Raw genomic sequence first — 26077 nt, forward strand, 5'->3', positions numbered from 1 at the left:
TTATAGCCAGCATCTCCCTTCACTGCTGATTCACCTGAAAATATAAAATAGTTCACTTTATTTAAAAAATCATATTATTATTAAATACTTTATTTTCCAAATTATGTTCTTAAGGGTCAGCCTTGGCTCAGTATTGCTTGGAGTCTTAAAGTCATGTGTCAAGTTCTATACCATATCGAATCATAGAATCGCTACAGTGCAGAAGGAGGCCATTTGGCCCATCAAGTCTACACTGACCACAATCCCACCCAGGCCCTATCTTCATAAACCCCGTATTTACCCTGCTGGGCTTCCTGACACTAGGCGTCAATTTCGCATGGTCAATCCACCTAACCTGCACATCTTCGGACTGTGAGAGGAAACCGGAGCACCCGGAGGAAACCCACGCAGACACGGGGAGAACGTGCAAACTCTGCACAATCTTCGCAGGATAGAAGCGAACCCTGGTCCCTGGTGCTGCGAGGCAGCAGTGTTAAACAGTGTGTCGTCCACAAAAAAAAATTTTAGCCACAGGCTCCTGCAAGATATTCTTGATCTCACAATCTTTCTAGGCTGCTGCACCAGCGCAGTACTAACTGAGTGCTGCACAGTACTAACTGAGTGCTGCGCAGTACTAACTGAGTGCTGCACAGTTGGAGGTGCCGTGTTTTCGAGGAGATGTTAAACTGAAGCTTTGTCTGCAGTCTCAGGCGGACTGAGAAGATTCCAAGACATTATTTTGAAGATCAGCAGGCTCTCCCTGGAGTCCTGACCGATATTTCTCCCAAAATCAACATCACTAAGACCGATTATTTGGTCATTTATCTCACTGCTGTTTGTGGGAGTTTGCTGTGCATACATTAGTTACCGTGTTTCTTCCCACTGCGTCACTGAGCGCATTTCAAAAGTATTGCATTGGCTTTGGGATGTCCTGAACAGGAGAAAGACTGATTTCCACAGCAAATTTCGGGGTCACAGTCTGAGGATTCGGGGTAGATCATTTAGGACGGAGGTGAGGAGACATTTCTTCACCCAAAGAGTGGTGAGCCTGTGGAATTCATTACCACAGGTAGTAGGTGAGGCCAAAACATTGAATGTATTCAAGAGGCGGCTGGATATAGCACTTGGGGTGAACGGGATCAAACGGGATACAAGGAGAAGTGGCTAGATGGGTGGAGAACTGGCTTGGCCATAGGAGACAGAGGGTAGTGGTCGAAGGGTCTTTTTCCGGCTGGAGGTCTGTGACCAGTGGTGTTCCGCAGGGCTCTGTACTGGAACCTCTGCTATTTGTGATATATATAAATGATTTGGAAGAAGGTGTAACTGGTGTAATCAGCAAGTTTGCGGATGACACGAAGATGGCTGGAATTGCGGATAGCGAAGAGCATTGTCGGGCAATACAGCAGGATATAGATAGGCTGGAAAATTGGGCGGAGAGGTGGCAGATGGAGTTTAATCCGGATAAATGCGAAGTGATGCATTTTGGAAGAAATAATGTAGGGAGGAGTTATACAATAAATGGCAGAGTCATCAGGAGTATAGAAACACAGAGGGACCTAGGTGTGCAAGTCCACAAATCCTTGAAGGTGGCAACACAGGTGGAGAAGGTGGTGAAGAAGGCATATGGTATGCTTGCCTTTATAGGACGGGGTATAGAGTATAAAAGCTGGAGTCTGATGATGCAGCTGTATAGAACGCTGGTTAGGCCACATTTGGAATACTGCGTCCAGTTCTGGTCGCCGCACTACCAGAAGGACGTGGAGGCATTGGAGAGAGTGCAGAGAAGGTTTACCAGGATGTTGCCTGGTATGGAGGGTCTTGGCTATGAGGAGAGATTGGGTAGACTGGGGTTGTTCTCCTTGGAAAGACGGAGAATGAGGGGAGATCTAATAGAGGTATACAAGATTATGAAGGGTATAGATAGGGTGAACAGTGGGAAGCTTTTTCCCAGGCCGGAGGTGACGATCACGAGGGGTCACGGGCTCAAGCTGAGAGGGGCGAAGTATAACTCAGACATCAGAGGGACGTTTTTTACACAGAGGGTGGTGGGGGCCTGGAATGCGCTGCCAAGTAGGGTGGTGGAGGCAGGCACGCTGACATCGTTTAAGACTTACCTGGATAGTCACATGAGCAGCCTGGGAATGGAGGGATACAAACGATTGGTCTAGTTGGACCAAGGAGCGGCACAGGCTTGGAGGGCCGAAGGGCCTGTTTCCTGTGCTGTTCTGTTCTTTGTTCTTTGTTATGGGGAAAAAGCAGGATTAGGCTATTGAGTTGGATGATCAGCCATGATCGTGATGAATAGCGGAGCAGGCTCGAAGGGCCGAATGGCCTCCTCCTGCTCCTATCTTCTATGTTTCTATGCAATGTTCCAAAGCCCTTTACAGTTAATTAAGTTTTTTTTAAATGTCGTCCGTGTTGCAACGCAGGAAACAGCCAATTTACACACAGGAAGCCCCCACAAACAGCAATGTGATAATGGCCGTACAAATGTAGAACTTAAGAGCAGGAGCAGGCCATTCTGCCCTTCGAGCCTGTTCTGCCATTTTTAAGCTGTGTCTCCTGGTTCTAGTCTCCCACAAGTGGAAACATCCTCCCACTATCCACCCCAGGATCCTGTACGCTTCAATAAGATCACCTCTCATTCTTCTGAGCTCCAGTGTGTATAGGCCCAACCTGCTCAAGTTTTCTTTATCGGGTAAGTCTCACCTCTCCCCGCACTCCCCCCTCTCCCACACTCTTCTTCAACGGAGTGGCTTACACTCACTTGAGAGGGCAGAGGGTCTCAGTTTAACATCTCATCCAAACGATATCTTGAGTTTGTGAAAGGCGCAATTCTCTCACATTGGCTGAGTGGAGAAAGGGGGTCACCCGGTACAACACGAAGCCACACGGCCTCTCGAATCCGTGCCGAGTTAGCTACTGTCAGCCGGAGAGGGGGCTTGAGGGAGGAGGGGCTGGTACAAGAGGCCTCAATGGCTGTTCTCAGGAACCCTTCAATCTTGCCAGCTCCTCGCCAATCTCTTCTCTCAGCCTCGTGCCCTCTTCAAACCCTCCGACTTGGTGTCCAATTCTTTCTGTCTTCGTTGGGCTGAGATGTCTTTCTGCACATGAGATGCATGGGGCAGCACGGGTGGCCCAGTGGTTAGCACTGCTGCCTCACAGCGCCAGGGAACCAGGTTCGATTCTCGGATTGGGTGACTGTGCAGAGTCTGCATGTTCTCTCCGTGTCTGCGTAGGTTTCTTCCGGATGCTCCCACAGTCCCAAAGCTGTGTGGGCCGGGTAAACTAGCCATGCTGGATTGCCCCATAGTGTCCCAAGATGTGTAGGCTAGGGGGATTAGTGAGGTAGATACGTGGGGTTTTGGGGATAGGGCCTGGGTAAGATGCTTTGTTGGAGAGTCGGTGCAGGCTCGATAGGCCTCATCCTGGACTGCTGGGATTCTAGGATTCCGTGCTTTGCAGAAAACAAAATCATAGAATCCTTCCAGGGCAGAAGGAGGCCATTCGGCCCATCGAGCCTGCTCCAACTCACCCCGTAACCCCACATATTTACCCCACTAATCCACCTAACCTACACATCTTTGAACACAAAGGGGCAATTTAGCATGGCCAATCCACCTAACCTACACATCTTTGGACTGTGGGAGGAAACCGGAGCAAACCCACGCAGACACGGGGAGAAGGTGCAGACTCCACACAGGCAGTGCCTCAAGGCCGGAACTGAACCCGGGTCCCTGGCGCTGTGAGGCAGTAGTGCTAACCACTGTGCCACCCACCACCACGTTGTGGTTTAGTCCCCAGTCTGGGGGGGGGGGGGGGGGGGGGGAATTACGTTTTGAAAGGTGAGTAAAGCCCCGGCTAGTGAACGGCAGCCAGTGCCTCTGCTTAGAACTAGCAGCTTAATGAAAGCAAGGTGAAAGCAGCAATCAGGTTTGATTTAAGAGCCTCCAGAGTGGAACGAAGAACCAACAAATTTGACTTCATTTAGAAAAGCAAGGCCCCGAATAGTCAATCTATTATTAGCTCCAGCAGACTTGGAACAGGCAGCAGAGGACCAGGGTTAAGCACGGCTGATGGACCTAGTAGAATCAGACGAGGTTGCATTGTATGTTTAGATGCAATACAGATTCACAACCAGAGGGAGGCAGCAGAGCTCCACCGAAACAGTTAGTGCAGATCAGTTACACTCCCCTTGGAATCAAGTGCTTAATGAAAAAGAAAATTACATTTATGTAGTGGCTCATCACATACATCACGTCAGGTATTTAAGAACTAGTTGAGTTATTATTCAGTCAGTGAAATGTAGACAGACCAGCTGCGTTCAGCACCTTTCCAACAGCTTGCAACGAGATGAATAGCCAATGTATTTCTCTCCTTCCTTTGGTGTTGGTGGCTGAGGGGAGGTCGCAGGGGAGGACACTGGGAGAACTCCCTGGGTTTCAAATCGTGACATTGACTCTTTAAGCTCAGCAGAATCATCAGAGGAGCTAAACCTTAAAGAATCACCTGAAAGGCAGCTTCTGGGATAGTGAGGGCCAGCCTAGATATTGTGCTAAAGTCCTTGGGAGGTGGGCCCACAACCCTCGAAGCCAGGGCTAAGACATAATTCACCAAGTTGTTCCCATTATTAAACTAGAAAGAGGGCAGAAAAGATTTACTAGGATGCTACTGGGACTTGATGGATTGAGTCGTAAGGAGAGGCTGGATAGACTGGGACTTTTTTCCCTGGAGCGTAGGAGGCTGAGGGGTGACCTTATAGAGGTCTATAAAATAATGAGGGGCATAGATCAGCCAGATAGTCAATATCTTTTCCCAAAGGTAGGGGAGTCTAAAACTAGAGGGCATAGGTTTAAGGTGAGAGGGGAGAGATACAAAAGGGTCCAGAGGGGCAATTCTTTCACTCAGAGGGTGGTGAGTGTCTGGAACGAGCTGCCAGAGGTAGTAGTAGAGGCGGGTACAATTTTGTCTTTTAAAAAGGGTGGCACGGTGGGATAGTGGTTAGCACTGCTACCTCACCGTTCCAGGGACCCGGGTTCGATTCTCGGCTCGGGTCACTGTCTGTGCGGAGTTTGCACATTCTCCCCGTGTCTGCGTGGGTTTCCTCCGGGTGCTCCGGTTTCCTCCCACACTCCAAAGATGTGCGGGTTAGGTGCATTGGCCATGCTAAATTACCCCTTAGTGTACCGAGATGCTCAGGTTAGAGGGATTAGCGGGGTAAATGTGTGGGGTTACAGGGATGGGGCCTGGTTGGGATTGTGGTCGGTGCAGACTCGATGGGCCGAATGGCCTCCTGCTGCACTGTAGGGATTTTATAAAAAGCATTTAGACAGTTACATGGGTAAGATGGGTATAGAGGGATATAGGCCAAATGCGGGCAACTGGGACTAGCTTAGTGGTCTAAAAAAAGGGGCAGCATGGGCAAGTTGGACCGAAGGGCCTGTTTCCATGCTGCAAACCTCTATGACGCTATTTGGTTATCAAGAACATCAGCTGTTGAAGGTTTCTGCTCGCGCCCTGGCCTCCGATTTAGAAGCTTGTGGTTTTCAGCCACACGCGAGGAGCTTGAGCTCATCATCTAGGCCGACACACACGATCCCTACAGTGCAGAAAGAGGCCATTCAGCCCATCGAACCTGCACTGACAACAATCCCACACAGGCCCTATCTCCATAACCCCAAGTAACCCTGCTATTCTCTTCACAATAAGGGGGCAATTTAGCGTGGCCAATCAACCTAACCCGCACATCTCTGGAGTGTGGGAGGAAACCGGAGCACCCGGGGGAAACCCACGCAGACACGGGGAGAACGTGCAGACTCTGCACAGACAGTGACCCAAGACTGGGATCGAACTCCCGTCCCTGGCGCTGTGAGGCAGCAGTGCTAATGGAGAATGCAGGAGGAACAGCGGCATTGGGCATATCTAAAAATGAGGTGTCAACCTGGTGAAGTTACAACACAGGAATACTTGCATGTCAAACAGCATAAGCAGCAAGTGATAGACAGAGCTAAACGATCCCATCAGATCTAAGCTCTGCAGTCCTTCCACATCCAGCCGTGAATGGTGGTGGACAATTAAACAACTCACTGGAGGAAGAGGCTACACAAATATCCCCATCCTAAATAAGACCATAAGACCATAAGACATAGGAGCGGAAGTAAGGCCATTCGGCCCATCGAGTCCACTCCACCATTCAATCATGGTTGATTTCAACTCCATTTACCCGCTCTCTCCCCATAGCCCTTAATTCCTCGAGAAATCAAGAATTTATCAATTTCTGTCTTGAAGACGCTCAACTCCCAATGATGGAGGAGTCCAGCGCATCAGTGCAAAAGATAAGGTTGAAGCAGTCGCAGCAATCTTCAGCCAGAAGTGCCGAATGGATGATCCGTCTCAGCCTCCTCCAGTGGTCCCCAGCATCTCAGATGCCAGTCTCCAGCCAATTCGATTCACTCCACGTGATATCAAGAAAAGGTTGGAGCCACTGGATACTGCAAAGGCAATGGGCCCTGATAATATTCTGGCAATAGTACTGAAGACTTGAGCTCCAGAACTTGCCGCTCCCCTAGCCAAGCTCTTCCAGTACAGCTACAACACTGGCATCTACCCAACAATGTGGAAAGTTGCCCAGGTGTGTCCTGTACACAAAAAGCAGGACAAATCCAACCTGACCAATTAGCGCCCAATCAGTCTACTCTCGATCATCAGTAAAATGATGGAAGGGGTCATCAACAGCGCTACCAAGCAGCACCTGCTCAGCAACAACCTGCTCAGTGACGCCCAGTTTGGGTTTTGCCAGGGTCACTCAGCTCCTGACCTCATTACAGCCTTGGTTCAAACATGGACGAAAGGAACTGAATTCCAAAGGTGAGGTGAGAGTGACAGCCCTTGACATCAAGGCCGCATTCGACTGAGTGTGGCATCAAGGAGCCCTAGCAAAACTGGAATCAATGGGTATCAGGGGGCAAACACTCTGCTGATTGGAGTCATACCGAGTTGATAGGAAGATGGTTGTGGAGGGTCAGTCATCTCAGCTCCAGGACATCTCTGCAGGAGTCCCTCAGGGTTAGGGTCCAATCTTCAGCTGCTTCATCACTGATCTTCCCTCCGTCATGAGATCAAAAGTGGGGATGTTCGTCGATGATTGCACAATGTTCAGCACTATTTGCGACTCCTCAGATACTGAAGCAGTCCACGTGCAAATGCAGCAAGATCTGGACAATATCCAGGCTTGGGCTGACAAGTGGCAAGTAACATTCACACCACACAATGCCAGGCAATGACCATTATCAATAAGACACACTCTAACCACCGCCCCTTGACATTCAATGGTGTTACAATCACTGAATCCCCCACTGTCAACATCCTTGGGGTTACCATTGACCGAAAACTCAACTGGACTCACCACATAAACACAGTGGCTACAAGAGCAGGTCAGAGGCTAGGAATACTGCGGCAAGTAACTCACCTCCTGACTCCCCAAAGCCTGTCCACCATCTACAAGGAACAAGTCAGGAGTGTGATGGAATACTCCCCACTTGCCTGGATGGGTGCAGCTCCAACAACACTCAAGAAGCTCAACACCATCCAGGACAAAGCAGCCCGCTTGATTGGCATCACATCCACAAACATCCACTCCCTCCACCACCGACGCTCAGTAGCAGCAGTGTGTACAATGTGTACATTGACCCAAATAGGCGTCGGACTGTGGCGACTAGGGGAATTTCACTAACTTCATTGCAATGTTAATGTAAGCCTTACTTGGTGACTAATGAATAAACTTTACTCTACTTTACTTTTACAATCTACAAGATGCATCGCAGCAATTCACCAAAGATCCTTAGGCAGCACCTTCCAAACCCACGACCACTTCCATCTAGAAGGACAAGGTCAGCAGATACATGGGAACACCGCCACCTGCAAGTTCCCCTCCGAGCCACTCACCATCCTGACTTGGAAATATATCACCATTCCTTCGCAGTCACTGGATCAAAATTCTGGAATTCCCTCCCTAACGGCATTGTGGGTCAACCCACAGCACTGCAGCGATTCAAGAAGGCAGCTCACCACCACCTTCTCATGGGAAACGAGGGATGGGCAATAAATGCTGGCCAGCCAGCGACGCTCATGTCCCACAAATGAATTTTAAAAAGCCACTGTGCCGCAGAGCCGCCCCTAGGTCACTGGAAAGCTCTGATAAAAGGCCAATCTGACCCGTGTTTGCCCACAGACGCTGCCTGACCTCCTGAGTGTTTCCAACACATTTTGTTTGAGTTCAACATTGCACAGCCTTTGCAGATTGATGCTCTGCGCTGACTCGACACATCGAGTGTCAAGTCAAATACGACTTCCTGGTCTCTTACTTTCATGCTTTCGTTTAGCTTGGCAGCCTGTTTGAAGGGCAGCATCCCTGATAAAGCAGTGCTCCCTTGGCGCTGCCTGAGAGTGGCTACAGAGATTGTGTGCCCAAGTCGATTGTGTGCCCAAGTCTCTGACAATGGACTTGGACCCACAATCCTTCAACTCACAAGGTTAACAAAGCGAATCAAGCTGTCGTACAGGACGTGATGGATGTTTGTAAAAAGGGGGTGGAGACTGGAAGCCAGTCGCCAGTCTGTCAGAAAGTGTTGGAGTGACATGAATAACCTCTTTGCTGTCCAAAGAACTCCTTCACCGTGGAAATACTGAGTTAAGACTCCTGTCGTGCGTGACGTGCACACTAGGTTTGCTCATTGACACTCGCAAAGCCTCTTCCTGTTCCTTGCCCCATGATTATTACCTGGTTTGATTTTCTTAACCACTGGCTTCCTGTTTTTGTCCTTCATCTGCTTGATGTCGAGCAGGTCATGAGGGTTCCCATTGTGCTGCGGCCAGAAGTACACAAACACCCTGGACCCACTGCTTCCACAGTCTATCACCACTCCGTAGTTCAACTCCTCATCATTGGTATCTGTCGCTTCCATGTCTTCAATCCTGGACATGTATCTACAAAAAGAGAGAGAGATTTAAAAACAATACACAACTTATTAGCTCAGCTAGCTGCCGCAGGGACAGCGGTATACTGCGCTGATAAAGTCACGTGGTTCTTGTCATACAAAAACAAATAACATTTTTCCTTCCTTATAAAACTAACCAATTTGATCCGTTCAGTACAGTTTTCAGGCTTGCAGTGTCTCCCTCGACAGAAGGGGACACCTGGATAAAAGCTGGAGACTCTGCTTTCTGGCTCTCCCTAACTGACAAGCCAGCAGAGACCCGGAGAAGTTTATTTATTAGTGTCACAAGTCGGCTTATATTAATGCTACAATGAACTTACTGTGAAAATCCCCTAGTCGCCACACTCCGGTGCCTGTTCGGGTACACTGAGGGAGAATTTAGCACGGCCAATGCAGCTAACCAGCACGTCTTTCGGACTTTGGGAGGGAACCGGAGCGCCCGGAGGAAACCCATGCAGACACGGGGAGAACGTGCAGACTCCACACAGACAGTGACCCAAGCTGGGAATCGAACTCCCATCCCTGGCGCTGTGAATCACTAGTGCTAACCACTGTGCCGCCCCACGCAATCAGATTCTCTTCTCAATCGGCGGCCACAAGGCCCAAAGTGTCCTGTACACGAAGACGAACAGGGAGAAAGGAGGACAGATCCTCACTCATGATGCTGCAAATTTACCAAAACATTTCTTCTTAAAGTTACAATTCTTTTGGCCTAGTTCATAAAGAACAAAGAGCAGCGCAGCACAGGAACAATCCCTTCGGCCCACCAAGCCTGCGCCGATCACGTTGTCCCACCTAGACCAACCACCTGCAGCCCTCTATTCCTCGCCTGTTGATGTGTCTATCCAGATAAGCCTTAAATGTCCCTAATGTATCTGCCTCAACCACCTCACTTGGCAGCGCATCACAGGCCCCGATCTCGTGCTGAGATTTTAACTCTCATGGGTCTTTTCCCCCGTGTCATTTTGGAGGAGATTTTGGTCATTGTTTCGAGAGCAAACAGCGGGGGTTTATTGGGCAGAGCATCGACACATTCTGCTGCTCTCCCTACAGGCCAAACTACAGGCCCTGCAATCTCTGGCCAATCAACACTCTGGACCAAAGCCTTCACTTGGCTAACGGAGGTGACGTCACAAACACAACCTAATATCGCGCCTCTAAAACCGCAACAATGCTCCAAAGTCTTTCAGAATGAAGGTAGAACAGACCCAAGCAGCAACACAAAGGAATTAGGGTCCAGTTGAAAAGGTGGGTGTTCATTCTGTAACTGCTGTCTTTGGCCTGATATGTAGTCATCATGATCGTGGACTTATTATTAAAGCTGCAGTCCAAACTGTGAGCAACTGTTGTCTTCTATTTAACATTATACGAACTATTTACAAGGTAGTCTCTACACAAAACTCTACATGGAACCATCTTTCTCCGTGTCCTGTTATCATGTGATTTGCATCACTGATGAAAAGTCTATGGGTGGAATTTTCCCATTATTTGTCAGTGTCAGACTCTGACTGAAAAACAGTGTGCATTTCTCCAGAGAGACTGATATCAGATCCACTGCCGAGCTTTCAGACCAGATCTTCAGCCACTCTGAAAGAAGAAAATCGGGGAGGGTGCTGGGAAAGGGGGTGTGGTTTATGCTGTCACTCTGGCAGGGCGGGACCTGATAGAGTTGGCAAGGCCATCTCCACAGAGATCGGGGCACCATCTTTAAAGGGTATCCTGATCAGAACTGATATTAAACTGCCCCAGCACCCACTATCCAAAGGTATCGGAGCCTCTCTCCGCCCACCGCACCATTATTGGGGTCTCTCCTACCCGCTCCCACAATCATTATGGTGGTATCACCCCCCTCCCCCCCCCCCCCAACGCTCCCCCCATCAGTGTCCACTCCCTCCCTCAATGCCAGGTTCCCCCCTCTCTCACTGCCCCTTCCCCCGTCACTGCCAGGTTCCCTCTTTCACAGGCCTCGGCACTCCCATTCTCCTATCCCACATAACAGGAATGCCATGCGATTGGGCTCCCCAGAGGGCCTGACCCTGGCACAGATGGTCACAGGCTGGCACTGCAGTGCCAACCTGTGCTGGGGGCTGTGCCCAGGCACACCCCTCGCCCCCGCCCCGGGCACTATACTTACCTTGGCGCTCCAGGTGGGATCCCCTCGACAGCTTCACCTTCTCAAATAGCAGCTGGAACCTCGTCGATGTGCCGTATGAATATTTAATGAGGAGGGACATGTGGCTAGGAAGCCCATTAATCATATTTAAATTTAGTGAAACTTGTTATGTCACTAGCGAGTGACGAACGTAGAGGCAAAATCACCCCTGATATATTTATATATTTAATCCTTTATACTATGATCATGAGCTTTTCAAAGGTTAGGAGAGGACGATGCTGGAGATAAGGGTTCAGGGAGAAAGTTCTACGTAGCCTATCCAGCAAAAATGAACAATGTGCATTTGTGACGACCAGAGGGCTTTACAGCCAATGAAGTCTTTTTGAAGAGTTGTCAAACTTGTGGAAAAGGTGGCAGCTAATTTGCCCCCACAAAGCAGCTCCCACAAACAGCAATGTGCTGATGACCAGATAATCTGATGCTGACCGAGGGATAAATATTGGCCAGGTCGCCCGGAGTAACTCCCTGGATCATCTTTGAAATAACAATCTTACCAATGTCCACCTGCGGAGGGGGACGGGGCTTCAGTTCACCATCCGATCTGAAAGATGGCATTTCCCGTCAGTGCGGTACTGCACCCAAGTGCCAGCCCTGAGATTTGTGCTCCTAGCGTGGGCTTAGATGAGCACATGAGACATCACAGCACACAATACAACCAGGGAGGTTATGTTGCAGCTATGTAAAGAGCTGGAAAGACCACACATGGAGTACTCCTTACTTGAGAAAGGATATACTGGCACTGGAGGGGGTGCACAGGAGATTCACTAGGTTGATTCCGGAGGTGAGAGGGTTGGCTTATGAGGAGAGACTGAGTAGACTGGGGCAATACTCATTGGAATTCAGAAGAATGAGGGGAGATCTTATAGAAACATATAAGATTATTAAGAGAATAGATAAGATAGAAACAGGGAAGTTGTTTCCACTGACGGGTGAAACTAGAACGAGGGGGCATGGCCTCAAAATAAGGGGGAGCAGATTTAGGACTGAGTTGAGGAGGAACTTCTTCACCCAAAGGGTTTTGAATCTGTGGGATTCCCTGCCCAGTGAAGCAGTTGAGGCTACCTCATTGAATGTTTTTAAGGCAAGGATAGATAAATTTTTGAACAGTAAGGGAATTAAGGGTTATGGTGAGCGGGAGGGTAACTGGAGCTGAGTCCACAAAAAGATCAGCCATGATCTTAATGAATGGCGGAGCAGGCTCGAGGGGCCAGATGGCCTGCTCCTAGTTCTTATGGTCTTATGTAAATGCTGGAAAATGGGATTTAGAATAGACAGGTACTTGATAGCCAGCACAGGCATGATGGGCCAAAGGGCCTCTTTTGGTCTTGTAAAATTCTATGGGACTGGAACCTGGAACTTTGTGATTCAGAGGTGAGAGTGTTACCAACCAAGCTGACACAACTACAAGTGCCATAGTATAAACCCCAATCAACGGGGGGACTGGAGAAACCTTGTAAACTTAATTAGCTCCACTCGGAATTATTTTGCAAGAAGGTTCACCAGCGGCAGGGTTTAGTCTGTGCATAAGCCAGCTAAGATGCAACTTAAGTGATTAAAATTGACTTTTCCAGCAGGATTAGTTGTTATATGGATCGACAGTCCCAGGCAGGATTTATCTTCCATGGAGATCGGATGTTTAGTTTCGGGTTGGAAGCCAGCACAGGTTAGGATGACAGCTTTCTTCCCCGGCCTTCTGCTCCATCTGCCCCATACCACCACCCCCTACCACATTCCACTGGTATCGAAAGGTTCAGAATGGAGAAACATGGATTAAATTGTTTGTATTAATGACCAGATTTAAATGAATATGCTTAGAGCAATCGATTCTCGAAATGCTCACTGGGAACCTCAGTACACAAAGGGCAGGATCCACTGATAACTTCCAGCAAATGGAGAGTGAGGGCTGGTAATTCATGATGCGTTTAAGCAGTGTTGTGATCCCAGTTGATGTTACTATCGGACAATAAGGTTCAGAATGGAACCCTAGCTCAATAGATCGCAACTTTTGCTTTTAGAGATGTGGGGGCAGCACGGTAGCACAGTGGTGAGCACTGCTGCTTCACAGCTCCAGGGACCTGGGTTCGAATCCCGGCTCGGGTCACTGTCTGTGTGGAGTTTGCACATTCTCCCCATGTCTGCGTGGGTTTTCTCTGGGTGCTCCAGTTTCCTCCCACAGTCCAAAGATGTGCAGGCTAGGTTGATTGGCCATGCTAAATTGCCCCTTAGTGTCCCGGGATGCATAGGTTAGAGGGGTTAGCGGGTAAATATGTAGGGATATGTGGATAGGGCCTGGGTGGGATTGTGGTTGGTGCAGACTCGATGGACCGAATGGCCTCTTTCTGCACTGTAGGATTCTATGGATGAACAGAGTCACAGAACTATCAATTAGCTTTTAACAAAAGAGTGGAACATTTATCAAGCATGAAAAGATTGACTCGAAAAAGGCGGCAAGGTGGTTATCACTGCTGCCTCACAGCGCCAGGGACCCGGGTTCAATTCCTGACTTGGGTCACTGCAGAGTCTGCACCTTCTCCCCGTGTCTGCGTGGGTTTCCTCCGGGTGCTCCGGTTTCCTCCCACAGTCTGAAAGACGTGCTGGTTAGGTGCATTGGCCATGCTAAATTCTCCCTCAGTGAACCCGAACAGGCGCTGGAGTGTGATGACATGGGGATTTTCACAGTAACTTAATTGCAGTGTTAATGTAAGCCTTACTTGTGACACTAATAAATAAGCTTTAAAAAAATACAATACTCCGTCACGCCACCAAATCGTCACAGACGTACGCAGATTATTAAGGATAACACAAGTTACTGTTATCTTATGCAACATTGTTCTTGGTAGGTACACAGTCACTGTAAACTACCAAACCAACTATATTCAGACACACCACACTCTGAAACCAAGTGGCAGAGGCCACAAATAAATCTAGATTTCTCATCAAATCTTCTCAGGTGCTTATCACATTGTGAGCCAATTGGTCTCATTCGAACTCCGGCTTCCACACGAGTGTTTCCGAACTCCACTAACGAAAAAAAACATCTTGGAACCATCTGCCAAACAACACTTTCTCTTTGATGCCTTCACCAAGGTTCCACTTCCAGTATTTCAATCTCTCCTTTCAGTATTCCTCTGCCTTGACTTGCAGACACGGGGAGAACACGCAAACTCCACGCAGACAGTGACCCAAGGCTGGAATTGAACCGGGGTCCCAGGCGCTGTGAGGCAGCGGTGCTAACCACTGTGCCACCGTGCCGCACTAGTTGTTATGCTTAAACAAAGGGTAAATGATGAAAAATCAGAAGGTAAAACACTTGAAGAACCCCAAACATGTAAAGAAAGAAAGAGTTATTGCTGCTATAATTTGGTGCAACAGACCAGTGGACAAACCTTAACACTTAACAAATTAGCTTTAAAATAATTAGGCAACGCCTGGCTAGGTGGCATATTAACAGGACTGTACTGAATCAGAACTGGATGCTGGCTCTCGATTGGGGTGGGCTAAAATTAACAGCAGGAAATAAAATATCAGCGTGCATGCCGATTCCACTCCACAGTGGATGCTGTGGGAACATGCACAACGTGGAGTGGGAACAAGGTCAGGCTTGCTGCGATGTACTCCGTAGTCAAATACGTGCCAATATGCACTGCACAGGCTGGCAATGTGAAGAGCACTCACTGGTGAGAGTGTCAGAGGACTGGCCGTGAGCCAGCAGACACTTGTAGGAGTGCTAAGCTGAAATCGGGAGCTGTGGGGTCGGGAGGGTGGGAGCCGGGGTCGGGGGGTGGGGTTGGCGGTGGGATGATGAGAATGGGGTTCAGAAGATTCAGATGCCTGGAGAAATTGAAAACTGACAGGCTCAAGAACAATGTGCCAAGGATTTTCAGCTCTTGCAGGTTGCCTGGCACTGGAGGTACAGCTCCTCTTGATAGCAAGTGGTGCAGAGATTTTGATAAAGCTGTAAGAGACAGGAGCACCTGTTGAAGCGCCCATCATGATAACAGCATCTGAAGGGCTTGTATTAACTAGAAGACAATTGATATTGAATATTGCTTATGGCGTAATAAGTTTAAATCTCCAAAGATTGCCAGCTTTCACATTCGTAAGTGGTGTCAAAAGGTGACGAGTCGTCTCCAGCCCCCTGCCAAAGAACTAAATTGCTGCATTACCTGTATTAAATTTCAAACAAAAGACAATCCTGCCCTTCCAAGTTGTTGGTTCAACACCACGTCAATTAGCGTCTGCTGCCGACAGACTGCAAAATGAGTGGGAATTGCTTCCGATTGCTCCCTATAGATCATTAGAAATCGAGTGTGTGTGCGCTGGTAACGCTGTTTATGCCCGCCATAATTTGTTTCTGTAAGCAGAAATTTTCACTTTCCTGTTGCGGCATGAGAAATTCTATACTCCTTGGTCATAAGATGTTGTGCAATATTGAAGTAAATCATATTAGGCGCGTGGAGATTGACCCTTATCTGCACATTTTCCTTCAATTTGGCCAAATTATCGCACATGAGAACTGAAGCACGGCTTCTCTACAAAGTGCGTAGCTCATCATACTCAAGGAGCAAAGTACTGTTAAGTATGGTGTGCATCAGCAAGAAACCAAGAATAATCAATTCAATTAGTCTTCCGGATTCAAATTGTTGAAGGGGCAATGTGGGATTAAATCAGACAATCCTGGCAGCATAGCAAAATCTCTCAAAAAATGGAAGGTACTTATTTTAAAGTAAAGTTTATTTATTATTAGTCACAAGTAAGGCTTACATTAACACTGCGATGAAGTTACTGTGAAATTCCCCTAGTCGCCGCACACCGGCGCCTGTTCGAGTCAATGTACCTAACTATTTGTTCTTAGTTCCATCAAACTGCTAAATCGTAAATACACTTTATTGGATTGTCCTCCAAGACTACAGTATCAGCATTTTCCTATCCTGTCCCTTCCAAACTCAAGATACACCCCCTTATTCTGAATAACAATGAAGAATCCTTCAGCTACCTCCTAGAGTTGTCAAACCTACCCGGTTTAGGTCTTCACTCAACCCAAGCTCGGCAGCCATCTAACCTCAGTCTCACTTTCTCCCCCACTCTTTACATCCTTGATGTTTGTTCTCCATTATGTGCCACACCCCAATGCTGCACGATAGGGGCGGCACGGTGGCACAGTGGTTAGCACTGCCAACTCAATTCCCAGCTTGGGTCATTGTCTGTGTGGAGTTTGCACGTTCTCCCCGTGTCTGCATGGGTTTCCTCCGGGTGCTCCGGTTTCCTTCCACATTCTGAAAGACGTGCTGGTTAGGGTGCATTGGCCTGAATAGGCGCCGGAATGGGGCGACTAGGGGAATTTCACAGTAATTTCATTGCAGTGTTAATGTAAGCCTTACTTTTGACTAATAAATAACCTTTAAACTTAAAATTAAATCGTGGAATAACTGGTCGTAAGAAGTTAGGTGGTTACATCTGCCTATTGCGGTTGATCAGAATCCTTACTCTGCAGTCTGTCTGATAGTGATGGCTCTAATTCCAGTCACGACACAATCAAATTCTCAGAGACTTACCAGAGTACATGAGAAAACTCAGCAACAATGACTAACGAAAACTACTGAACATACGCTTGCATACAGCAGCACACAGTTAACAATTTACAAGTATGAATTGGGCATTCAATAAGTGACGTTTCCAAGACATGCACGCAAAGCTCTGAAGTGTTTCTTTTAATCATTTTTTAAAAAATCAAACAAATAAAAAAGATTTGAAAATTGTCATGTTTGCAACTATTGGCTCAGTGGTGATAATATTTAACCCCAACACAGATGCAGAATAAAAGCAGCTGAAGATTTAGTGAAAGCCTATTTTAAGATTACTGCACTGCTGAATGAAAAAGAAAGGAGTCATTGCGTCAACCCCTGGGTGCATACATCAAAATTTCCAACTGCAAAGATTTCAGAAGGACGCACTTTATCAGAGGGGTCCACTGCCAGGTTGCTGCTTGTGCAGGCAGTGAACACGGTACCATCTGAGTCTGCGTCACCTATAACTGAGAGAAGCCTCCCCTCAAATTAGCCACAGCGCTCCTTCCGTTAGTAGAATTTTAGCTCAAAATATCGCCCACAAGCACAGGTAGTTGCTTTGTGCGTTGCAAGGCACATTTCAAACAACTGACTGACTGACTGACGGGAAAAGCCAGGTGAATCACCGGAAAGCAATGCTTCCACGGGCGGTGACATGCTTTTGTGACTCATTTTGCTCCTATTCTGAATCTCTCAGAGCTGGCTATTGGTATTGAAATATACGATATTTGAAACAGACAATTTGTGACTCGCTTTTCTGATCAAAAGCCCATTACAATTACAGCTGGAAAATGTAACAGAGAATGACATCAAATATCATTCTTTCTTTAACAGATGCCCAAGGAGGGGCTCCTTGTTGGTCCAGTTTATAAGCTTGTTGTTTAATGTGGAACAACTGTGGAGATCATGGAGGTCCCATTGTTGTTCCTCCAGTTCATGCAAGAGTTAGCTGATCCCAAACAGGCTACAAAAAGGTACTCAGTTTTCCCTAGCGCTCCAGGTTAGGGAAGAATTAAGGTGAAAGAAAGTCACTAATGGGGACAAATAATAATTCAGCAAATGGGCAGCACGGTGGCACTGCTGCCTCACAGGGACCTGGATTCGATTCCAGTCATAGAATTCCTACAATATCATAGAATCCCTACAGTGCAGAAGGAGGCCATTCAGCCCATCGAGTCTGCACTAATCATAATCCCACCCAGGCCCTATCCCCGTAACCCCACATATTTACCCCACTAATCCCTCTAATCTACACATCCAGGGACACTAAGGGGCAATTTAACATGGCCAATCAACCTAACCCGCACATCTTTGGACTGAGAGAGGAAACCCATGCAAACACGGGGAGAACGTGCAAACTCCACACAGTCGGTGACCCAAGCCGGGAATCGAACCCAGGTCCCCGGAGCTGTGAGGCAGTAGTGCTAACCACTGTGCCACCGTGCCGCCCTTGGGTGACTGCCTATGTGGAGTTTGCACATTCTCCCTGTGTCTGTGCGGGTTGCCTCTGGGTGCTCTGGTTTCCTCCCACAGTCCAAAGATGCGCAAGTTAGGTGGATTGGCCATGCTAAATTGACCCAAGATGTGTAGTTAGATGGATTAGCCATGGCAAATGTGTGGGGTTACAGGGATAGGGTGGGGGAGACGGCCTGACAGGAGTATCTTACCCAGGCAGACTCGACGGGGCAAATGGCCTCTTTTGCACTGTAGGGATTTTATGATTCTATGTAACATCACAGTTCACACTGGAAAGTTTCCTCTGAAGTGGGATTGGCACATGCCAGTGAGGGGAAGGGGGTGGGGGAATGTTCTACAATGTGTGGCATTTAGGGGATGAAGGGTGCAAGAGCTTAAAATAGAAAAATGAAGCATACAGAAACAATGTGAGATTTTTATTGAAACAGATGGACATCAATCATTCCTGGAAACATGCACTTGAGAGCAAATTGGTACTTCCCTACACCGATACCCTGGGCACAGGGTTGCCTTCTCAATAGGAGGAAGCCGTTTCCATCAAAACACAGCAAGAAGGTCAGTGTCAGATGGAGCAATAAATTGCGATTTTACGTAAACTGTCACATCTGGGAAAGAAAATGAACAGCAAAGCACAATGTGCGCCGATGGGTCCAGATTACACGAGGAAACGTTCCCTGGACACAAACTTAAGATGTCCAAAAATAGATCATTGCTTTTGCGAGAGCGGAGGAGCTAATAATAGTTAATCCTTAATCCTCTCTCTGTGCTTACCTCTCAACCATCAGGACAACCTAAAAGAACACAGTATGCAATTCTCGGAAGAGGTCAGAGATGACTTCCTTCGTACATCAAGGGTAGGGATAAGCAGAAATGTTTTTAAAGCAAGCTTACAATTTGCAGCTTGGTATCACTCCATCATATAGCGTTATCTACTGCATCAATGTGAGTAACTTGGAGGTATTCATTTCTAAGAAGGCAGTTGTTTGAAATGCAAGTTGATTTACTGGATTAATGAGAGACAGAGTTGAGATGACAGAGTTAATCAATCTGATGATTTTTCCACATGGGAAATTAGGTGAAGGACTATTTTAACACACAAGCATACAAGATTCTGAAGGGGCTTAGACTGGGTAGACACTGAGAGGTTGTTTCTTCTGGCTGGGGAAATCGAGAACATAAGGCGCGGCCTCAAGATAAGGGTTAATAAAGGCTGGCACGGTGGCACAGTGGTTAGTATTGCTGCCTCACAGCGCCAGGGACCCGGGTTCGATTCTCGGCTTGGGTCACTATCTGTGTGGAGTTTGCACGTTCTCCCCATGTCAGCGTGGGTTTCCTCCGGTTTCCTCCCACAGTCCAAAGATGTGCAGGTTAGGCGGATTGGCTATGCTAAATTACCCCTTAGTGTCAGGAGACTAGTTACGGTAAATGTGTGGGGTTATGGGGATAGGGCCTGTGTGGGATTGTGGTTGGTGCAGACTCATTGGGTTGAATGGCCTCCTTCTGCACTGTAGGGATTCTATGGTTTAGGACTGAGGTAAGGAGATATTTCTTCACTCAGAAAGTTGTGAATCTTTTGAATTGTCTACCCCAGAGCATTGTGGTGTCCACTGTTGAGTTCATTTAAGATTGAAATCTATAGGTTTTTTAAAAATCTCTCAGGGAATCAAGAGAAATGAAGAGCAGGAAGGAAAGTGGAGTTGAAGTGGATCAGTTATTATTGTATTAAATGGCAGAGCAGACTCCAGGGGCCGAATAGCCTACTCCTGCTTAGAAACCCTACAGTGCAGAAGGAGGCCCTTCGGCCCATCGAGTCTGCACCGACCACAATCCCACCCAGGCCCTACCCCCACATATTTACCCGCTAATCCCTCCAACCTACGCATCTCAGGACTCTAAGGGGCAATTTTTAACCTGGCCAATCAACCTAACCCGCACATCTTTGGACTGTGGGAGGAAACCGGAGCACCCGGAGGAAACCCACGCAGACACGAGGAGAATGTGCAAACTCCACACAGACAGTGACCCGAGCCGGGAATCGAACCCAGGACCCTGGAGCTGTGAAGCAGCAGTGCTAACCACTGTGCTACCGTGCCGCCCCATTTCTTATGTTCTTATGTAAACATTGTGAAATTGTGCATCCATAAGTGTCTTATGTTCTATTTCTTATGTTCTTATGTAAACATTGTGAAATTGTGCATCCACACTTGGTGGATTAGTGCAAAGCTTTCTAAAATGTGCACCAAAATTTTAAATCAATTAAAGCCTACTTCAAAGAACGCTACCAATAAGCTGTTTGTGTGGAGCTTGCACATTCTCCCCGTGTCTGCGTGGGTTTCCTCCGGGTGCTCCGGTTTCCTCCCACAGTCCAAAGATGTGCAGGTTAGGTGGATTGGCCATGCTAAATGGTCCCTTAGTGTCAGGGGGACGAGCTAGTGTAAGTGCATGGTGTAATGGGGATAGGGCCTGGGTGGAATTGTGGTCGCTGCAGACTCGATGGGCCAAATGGCCTCCTTCTGCACTGTAGGATTCTATGATTCTCTTTCTTCTCTGAAGCAAACAGCCACAAAGCCCTAACTGCTTTACTGTAATCCTTTCTTAAAATAAGGGCAGCATGGTGGCACAGTGGTTAGCACTGCTGCCTCACAGTGCCAGGGACCCGGCTTGGGTCACTGTCTTTGCGGAGTCTGCACGTTCTCCCCGTGTCTGCGTGGATTGCCTCCGGGTGCTCTGGTTTCCTCCCACACTCCAAAAGACGTGCTGGTTAAGTGCACTGGCCTTGCTAAATCCTCCCTCAGTGTACCCGAACAAGCGCCGGAGTGTGGCGACGAGGGGATTTTCACAGTAAGTACATTGGAGTGTTAATGTAAGCCTACTTGTGATAATAATAAATGAATTAAATAGAATGACATAGTTGGCAGCGCAAAATAAGGCGAAGTGTTGATACTCAAGAGTATTTTTTGTCAGTGGGTCAAAATCTTGGAACTATATCTTAGACCCTATATCGTCATGGAGATACCATCACCACCTGGACTGAAGTGGCTCAAGAAGGAGGTTCGCCGCACGGGGAACTAGGGAGGGGCAATAAATCCTGGGCTTGCCAGCAATCCCCACATTTTGGGAATGAACAGGAAAAAGAAATCCACAATTGACCCTCTGTTTGTGAATGAAGCTGTAAAGTTATAAAACTCATCCTCTCGCTGTAATTTCCACCACTGCTTCTGTTCTTCTATGAGAACAGAGGTAGAGGCCAGGGGTCCTCTTGGAAGTCAGGTGGAAAGCTTTTGCCTGTCAGCTGTACACTTCAGTGAGCCCCAGAGATCAACTGCTCCGAGGAACCGTACTGCAGCAGCAGAATCAATAGCTTCAGGAGATGATGGAAGGGGACAAACACTGTAGTGCAAAAACATTGATCAAAAATTCTTGAACTCCAGTTATTTTGAAGAGTAAAGCTTGTGTGGCAGCCATTTTGCAAGGTAGCCATTTTACACAGTTTCTAGATCCCACCAGCAACAATGAGATGAATGACTAGTTCCTGCATTTCTGGTGCTGTTGATTAAGGGATAAATGTTGGGACAGTACAACCAAGAGAATTTCCTGATTGTTTTCATATAGTGCCATGGAATCTTTAAATATCCAACCTGAAACACTAAAACAAGTAGACAGGATTTTGATGCAATGTCCGATGCAGGAGACGGCACCATTGACAATATAGCACTTCCTCAGTGCTGCATTAGAAAGTTAACCTAGATCAACTCCTGGATAAGAACAGATCAGCTTCAGGTGATTCACTAAAGTACATCAATACTTACTACCTAGATTCGCCAATGAAGGGCAGGATGAAATGCCAGAGAATTTCTGGCCATGCAGAATTTTAATGAACATGAATTTTCAACCACAGGAAAACATTTGGAAGATTTCTGATCCTTAAACATTTCTTCTGGATTCATTTGAAACAAAACTTATCACAGAATGTCTCCCAAATTCTTCCTTGCGCGTAAGGCATTTGAGAGCAGAAAAACGTTCTACTTAGACTGATAGGTGGATTGACTGGCCTTCCTCGTGCTCTATTTTTAAACAAATGTAACCTTCAGAGGTTATATTTCTGCTTTACTCCTTTCCCAAGGTTAAATCTAGTCATATTTTTCCAGTCAACGTAAAGTTGACGGTTTTGATGGCCTTGAGCTCCCTCCCTGCCCCTGCAATTAATTAATGGCCCACAGAAAGTGTGTACTGTGCAAACTATACCACATATTGTCCCAACCCTTTGCTGCTGCGCATGAGAAACAAAATTATACAGAACTTGCAGCACTGAAACAGGTTGTTCAGTTCATCTACTCCGAGTGGCTGTTCATGGCCCACAAGAGTCTTCTTCCACCTTAATTCACCGAACCTCATCAACATAACCACCGATTCCTTTCTAATGTATTCCTAATCTATTCCTTTTTAATGTATACACATTAAAAGAGAAGCTGGATAAACAATCAAAATTGATTGCATTTGAAACCATTTGGGGTCTAGTGCTTTCATTAAAGCTAGGGTTTAGAGAATTTGAACCAGATAACAAGTGAGATATAAGTTTCCTGTCCTGGAGATTTCATCGCATGATTTGTCCAGCCATTAGTCAGACAACTCATCCATCCTTGTGATGTACTGCCTTCCCATGTCAATGGAAAACAAAAACACTCATTACCCGACTGGATACTGATTCGCTGTAAAACAGTCTTTTTCCTGCTTTCAATATTTTTTATATCTGGTAAAGAGAAATGTCCAAAGAAAATTACAAGAAAAAAAACAATCTTTTTAAACATCCTGATTATTTTTCTCCAGGGTTGGGCACAGAAGTGTCTTGGATTGATCTTGAATTCCTGGAAAATTCCTTGAATCTGGAAAATTGAGGCATTGGCATTCTTTCTTCTTTTTCCCCCCTCCCAAAAATTCTTAAATGTCATGACAGGACTTATATCTCACTTGTTATCTGGTTAAAATTCTCTAAACCCTAGCTTTACTGAAAGCACGAGACCCCAAATGGTATCAAATGCAATCAATTTTGATTGTTTATCCAGCTTCTCTTTTAATGTGTATACATGCTGCTGTGGGCGGCACGGTAGCACAGTGGTTAGCACTGCTGCTTCACAGCTCCAGGGACCTGGGTTCGATTCCTGGCTTGGGTCACTGTCTGTGTGGAGTTTGCACATTCTCCTCGTGTCTGCGTGGGTTTCCTCCGGGTGCTCCGGTTTCCTCCCACCGTCCAAAGATGTGCAGGTTTGGTTGATTGGCCATGCTAAAAATTGCCCCTTCGAGTCCTGAGATGTCTAGGTTAGAGGGATTAGTGGGTGGGATATGGGGATAGGGCCTGGGTGGGATTGTGGTCGGTGCAGACTCGATGGGCCGAAGGGCCTCTTTCTGCACTGTAGGGTATCTATCGATCTATCTATTAAAAAGGAATAGATTAGGAATACATTAGAAAGGAATCAATGGTTATGTTGATGAGGTTCGGTGAATTAAGGTGGAAGAAGATTCTTGTGGGCCATGAACAGCCACTCAGAGTAGATGAACTGAACAACCTGTTTCAGTGCTGCAAGTTCTGTATATTTTTGTTCCTCATGCGCAGCAGCAAAGGGTTGGGACAATATGTGGTATAGTTTGCACAGTACACACTTTCTGTGGGCCATTAATTAATTGGAGGGGCAGGGAGGGAGCTCAAGGCCATCAAAACCGTCAGCTTTACGTTGACTGGAAAAATATGACTAGATTTAACCTTGGGAAAGGAGTAAAGCAGAAATATAACCTCTGAAGGCTACTTTTGTTTAAAAATAGAGCACGAGGAAGGCCAGTCAATCCACCTATCAGTCTAAGTAGAACGTTTTTCTGCTCTCACATGCTTTAGATCAGTAGGCATAGAGGGTGAATATGTGAGGACATGGGCAGCAGAATTTTGGATGAGGTCAGGTTTCTGGCTCATGAAAACTCAGATAGAGATACAGCCTGTCCTTCACCTGAAAATACTGGAGAAAATATATATTCAGTCACACCTGAGCAAGCTGCTAAATGACCAAATGGCAGCTTGCCATGTCTGATTCATGCAGTTCAATTATCCAAGTCACACTTCTCAGTTTCTAAGGGCAGAATTTTGCACTTCACTGGAGTTCCTGGATGGTAAAAGCTGATGGTGAGCGCACCCCAGCTCTGTTGGAGTTGCCCCACACCCATTAAATTTTCAGAGGGTTAATTGGCTCAGGCGAGACTTCCGCCCCCATTTGGGAAGTCCCAGCTCCGAGAGATGCTGGCCATTCGCGGCCCCGGCACTGTCACCAGGATCAGTGGCCACTTCTGGGTTCTGTAGCCAGGCCCAAATGGCGATAAGGGAGGCATGTTCCGTGGGGTATTCGGCGGAGCCAAGCTTGGAGGCCCCAACGAAGACAGTGGGAGCCAGGTGGCACCCCACCCCCCAATACCAAATGTGCCAAATGGAGGACACAAGATTCCAACCAATAGCTCTGCTTCACTTTCCACCGCTGCAGGACTAGCTGAGTATTTCCAGCATTTTCTGTTCTTACACCAGATCTGCTTGAACTTCAAGCAAATTCATTCCGATTTCAGGCATAAGACCATCTCATGGATGTTACACCCTGTCCTTTGTCTCTACGCTGTGGCATTATAAACAGAAAATTCTGCAAATACACAGCAGGTCAGTCAGCATTTAGAGAGAGGGGAGAGAGACGTTCACATTTCAGGTCCAGAGACTTCATAATTGGAAGACATTGAGCCCCAAATAAGGACTGAACAAAATAAGATGGAGGAGAAACATAGAATCTAGAAGCAGGAGGCCATTCGGCCCTTCAAGCCTGCTCTGCCATTCATCTTGATCATGGCTGATCCTCCCCTTCCTCCCATATCCCTTGATCCCTTTAGCCCCAAGAGCTATATCTAATTTCTTCTTGAAATCCGACAACGTTTTGGTCTCAGCTACTTTCTGTGGGAGTGAATTCCACACATTCACCACCCTCTGGGTGAAGAAACTTCTTCTCACCTCAGTTCTAAAAGGTTTACCCCTTATCCCAAACTATGATCCCTAGTTCTGGACTCCCCCACCATCGGGAACATTCTTTCTGAATCTACCCTGTCTAATTCTGTTCGAATTTTATAAGTTTCTATGAGATCCCCTCTCACTCTTCTAAACTCCATTGAATATAATCCTAACCGACTTAGTTTCCCCTCATATGACAGACCTGCCATCCCAGGGATCAGCCTGGTAAACATTCGCTGTACTCCCTCTATAGCAAGGACATCCTTCCTCAGACACTTTATTCACTCTCATCATAGAAACCCTACAGTGCAGAAGGAGGCCATTCGGCCCATCGAGTCCGCACCGACCACAATCCCACCCAGGCCCCACCCCCACACATTTTCCCCGCTAATCCCTCTAACCTACGCATCCCAGGACTCTAAGGGGCAATTTTTTTAACCTGGCCAATCAACCTAACCTGCACATCTTTGGACTGTGGGAGGAAACCGGAGCACCCGGAGGAAACCCACGCAGACACGAGGAGAATGTGCAAACTCCACACAGACAGTGACCCGAGCCGGGAATCGAACCCGGGACCCTGGAGCTGTGAAGCAGCAGTGCTAACCACTGTGCTACCGTGCCGCCCAGAAGCTTTCATCATTTTAAAGTAAGAAGTCTCGCAACACCAGGTTAAAGTCCAACGGGTTTATTTGCCATCACGAGCTTTTGGAGTGCTGCTCCTTTATCACCTGATGATCACTCACCTGATGAAGGAGCAGCACTCCGAAAGCTCGTGATGGCAAATAAAGCTGTTGGACTTTAACCTGGTGTTGTGAGACTTCTTACTGTGCCCACCCCAGTCCAACACTGGCATCTCCAC

General features: G+C 47.3%; 1 protein-coding gene across 2 annotated transcripts in view; it reads right to left on the reverse strand.

The window, feature by feature from the left end:
- The window catches only part of LOC144500357 (ectonucleoside triphosphate diphosphohydrolase 4-like), a 92993-nt gene that overhangs the window by 50009 nt on the left and 16907 nt on the right, over positions 1-26077 (reverse strand). For both annotated transcript variants that reach the window (XM_078223117.1, XM_078223118.1), the window contains one exon: positions 8759-8964. In XM_078223117.1, the coding sequence (XP_078079243.1) occupies positions 8759-8964 (206 nt within the window). The remainder of the gene's footprint in view (positions 1-8758; positions 8965-26077) is intronic.

The sequence above is a fragment of the Mustelus asterias genome, chromosome 11 (genome assembly GCF_964213995.1).
Source record: "Mustelus asterias chromosome 11, sMusAst1.hap1.1, whole genome shotgun sequence".
NCBI classification, from domain to species: Eukaryota; Metazoa; Chordata; class Chondrichthyes; order Carcharhiniformes; family Triakidae; genus Mustelus; species Mustelus asterias.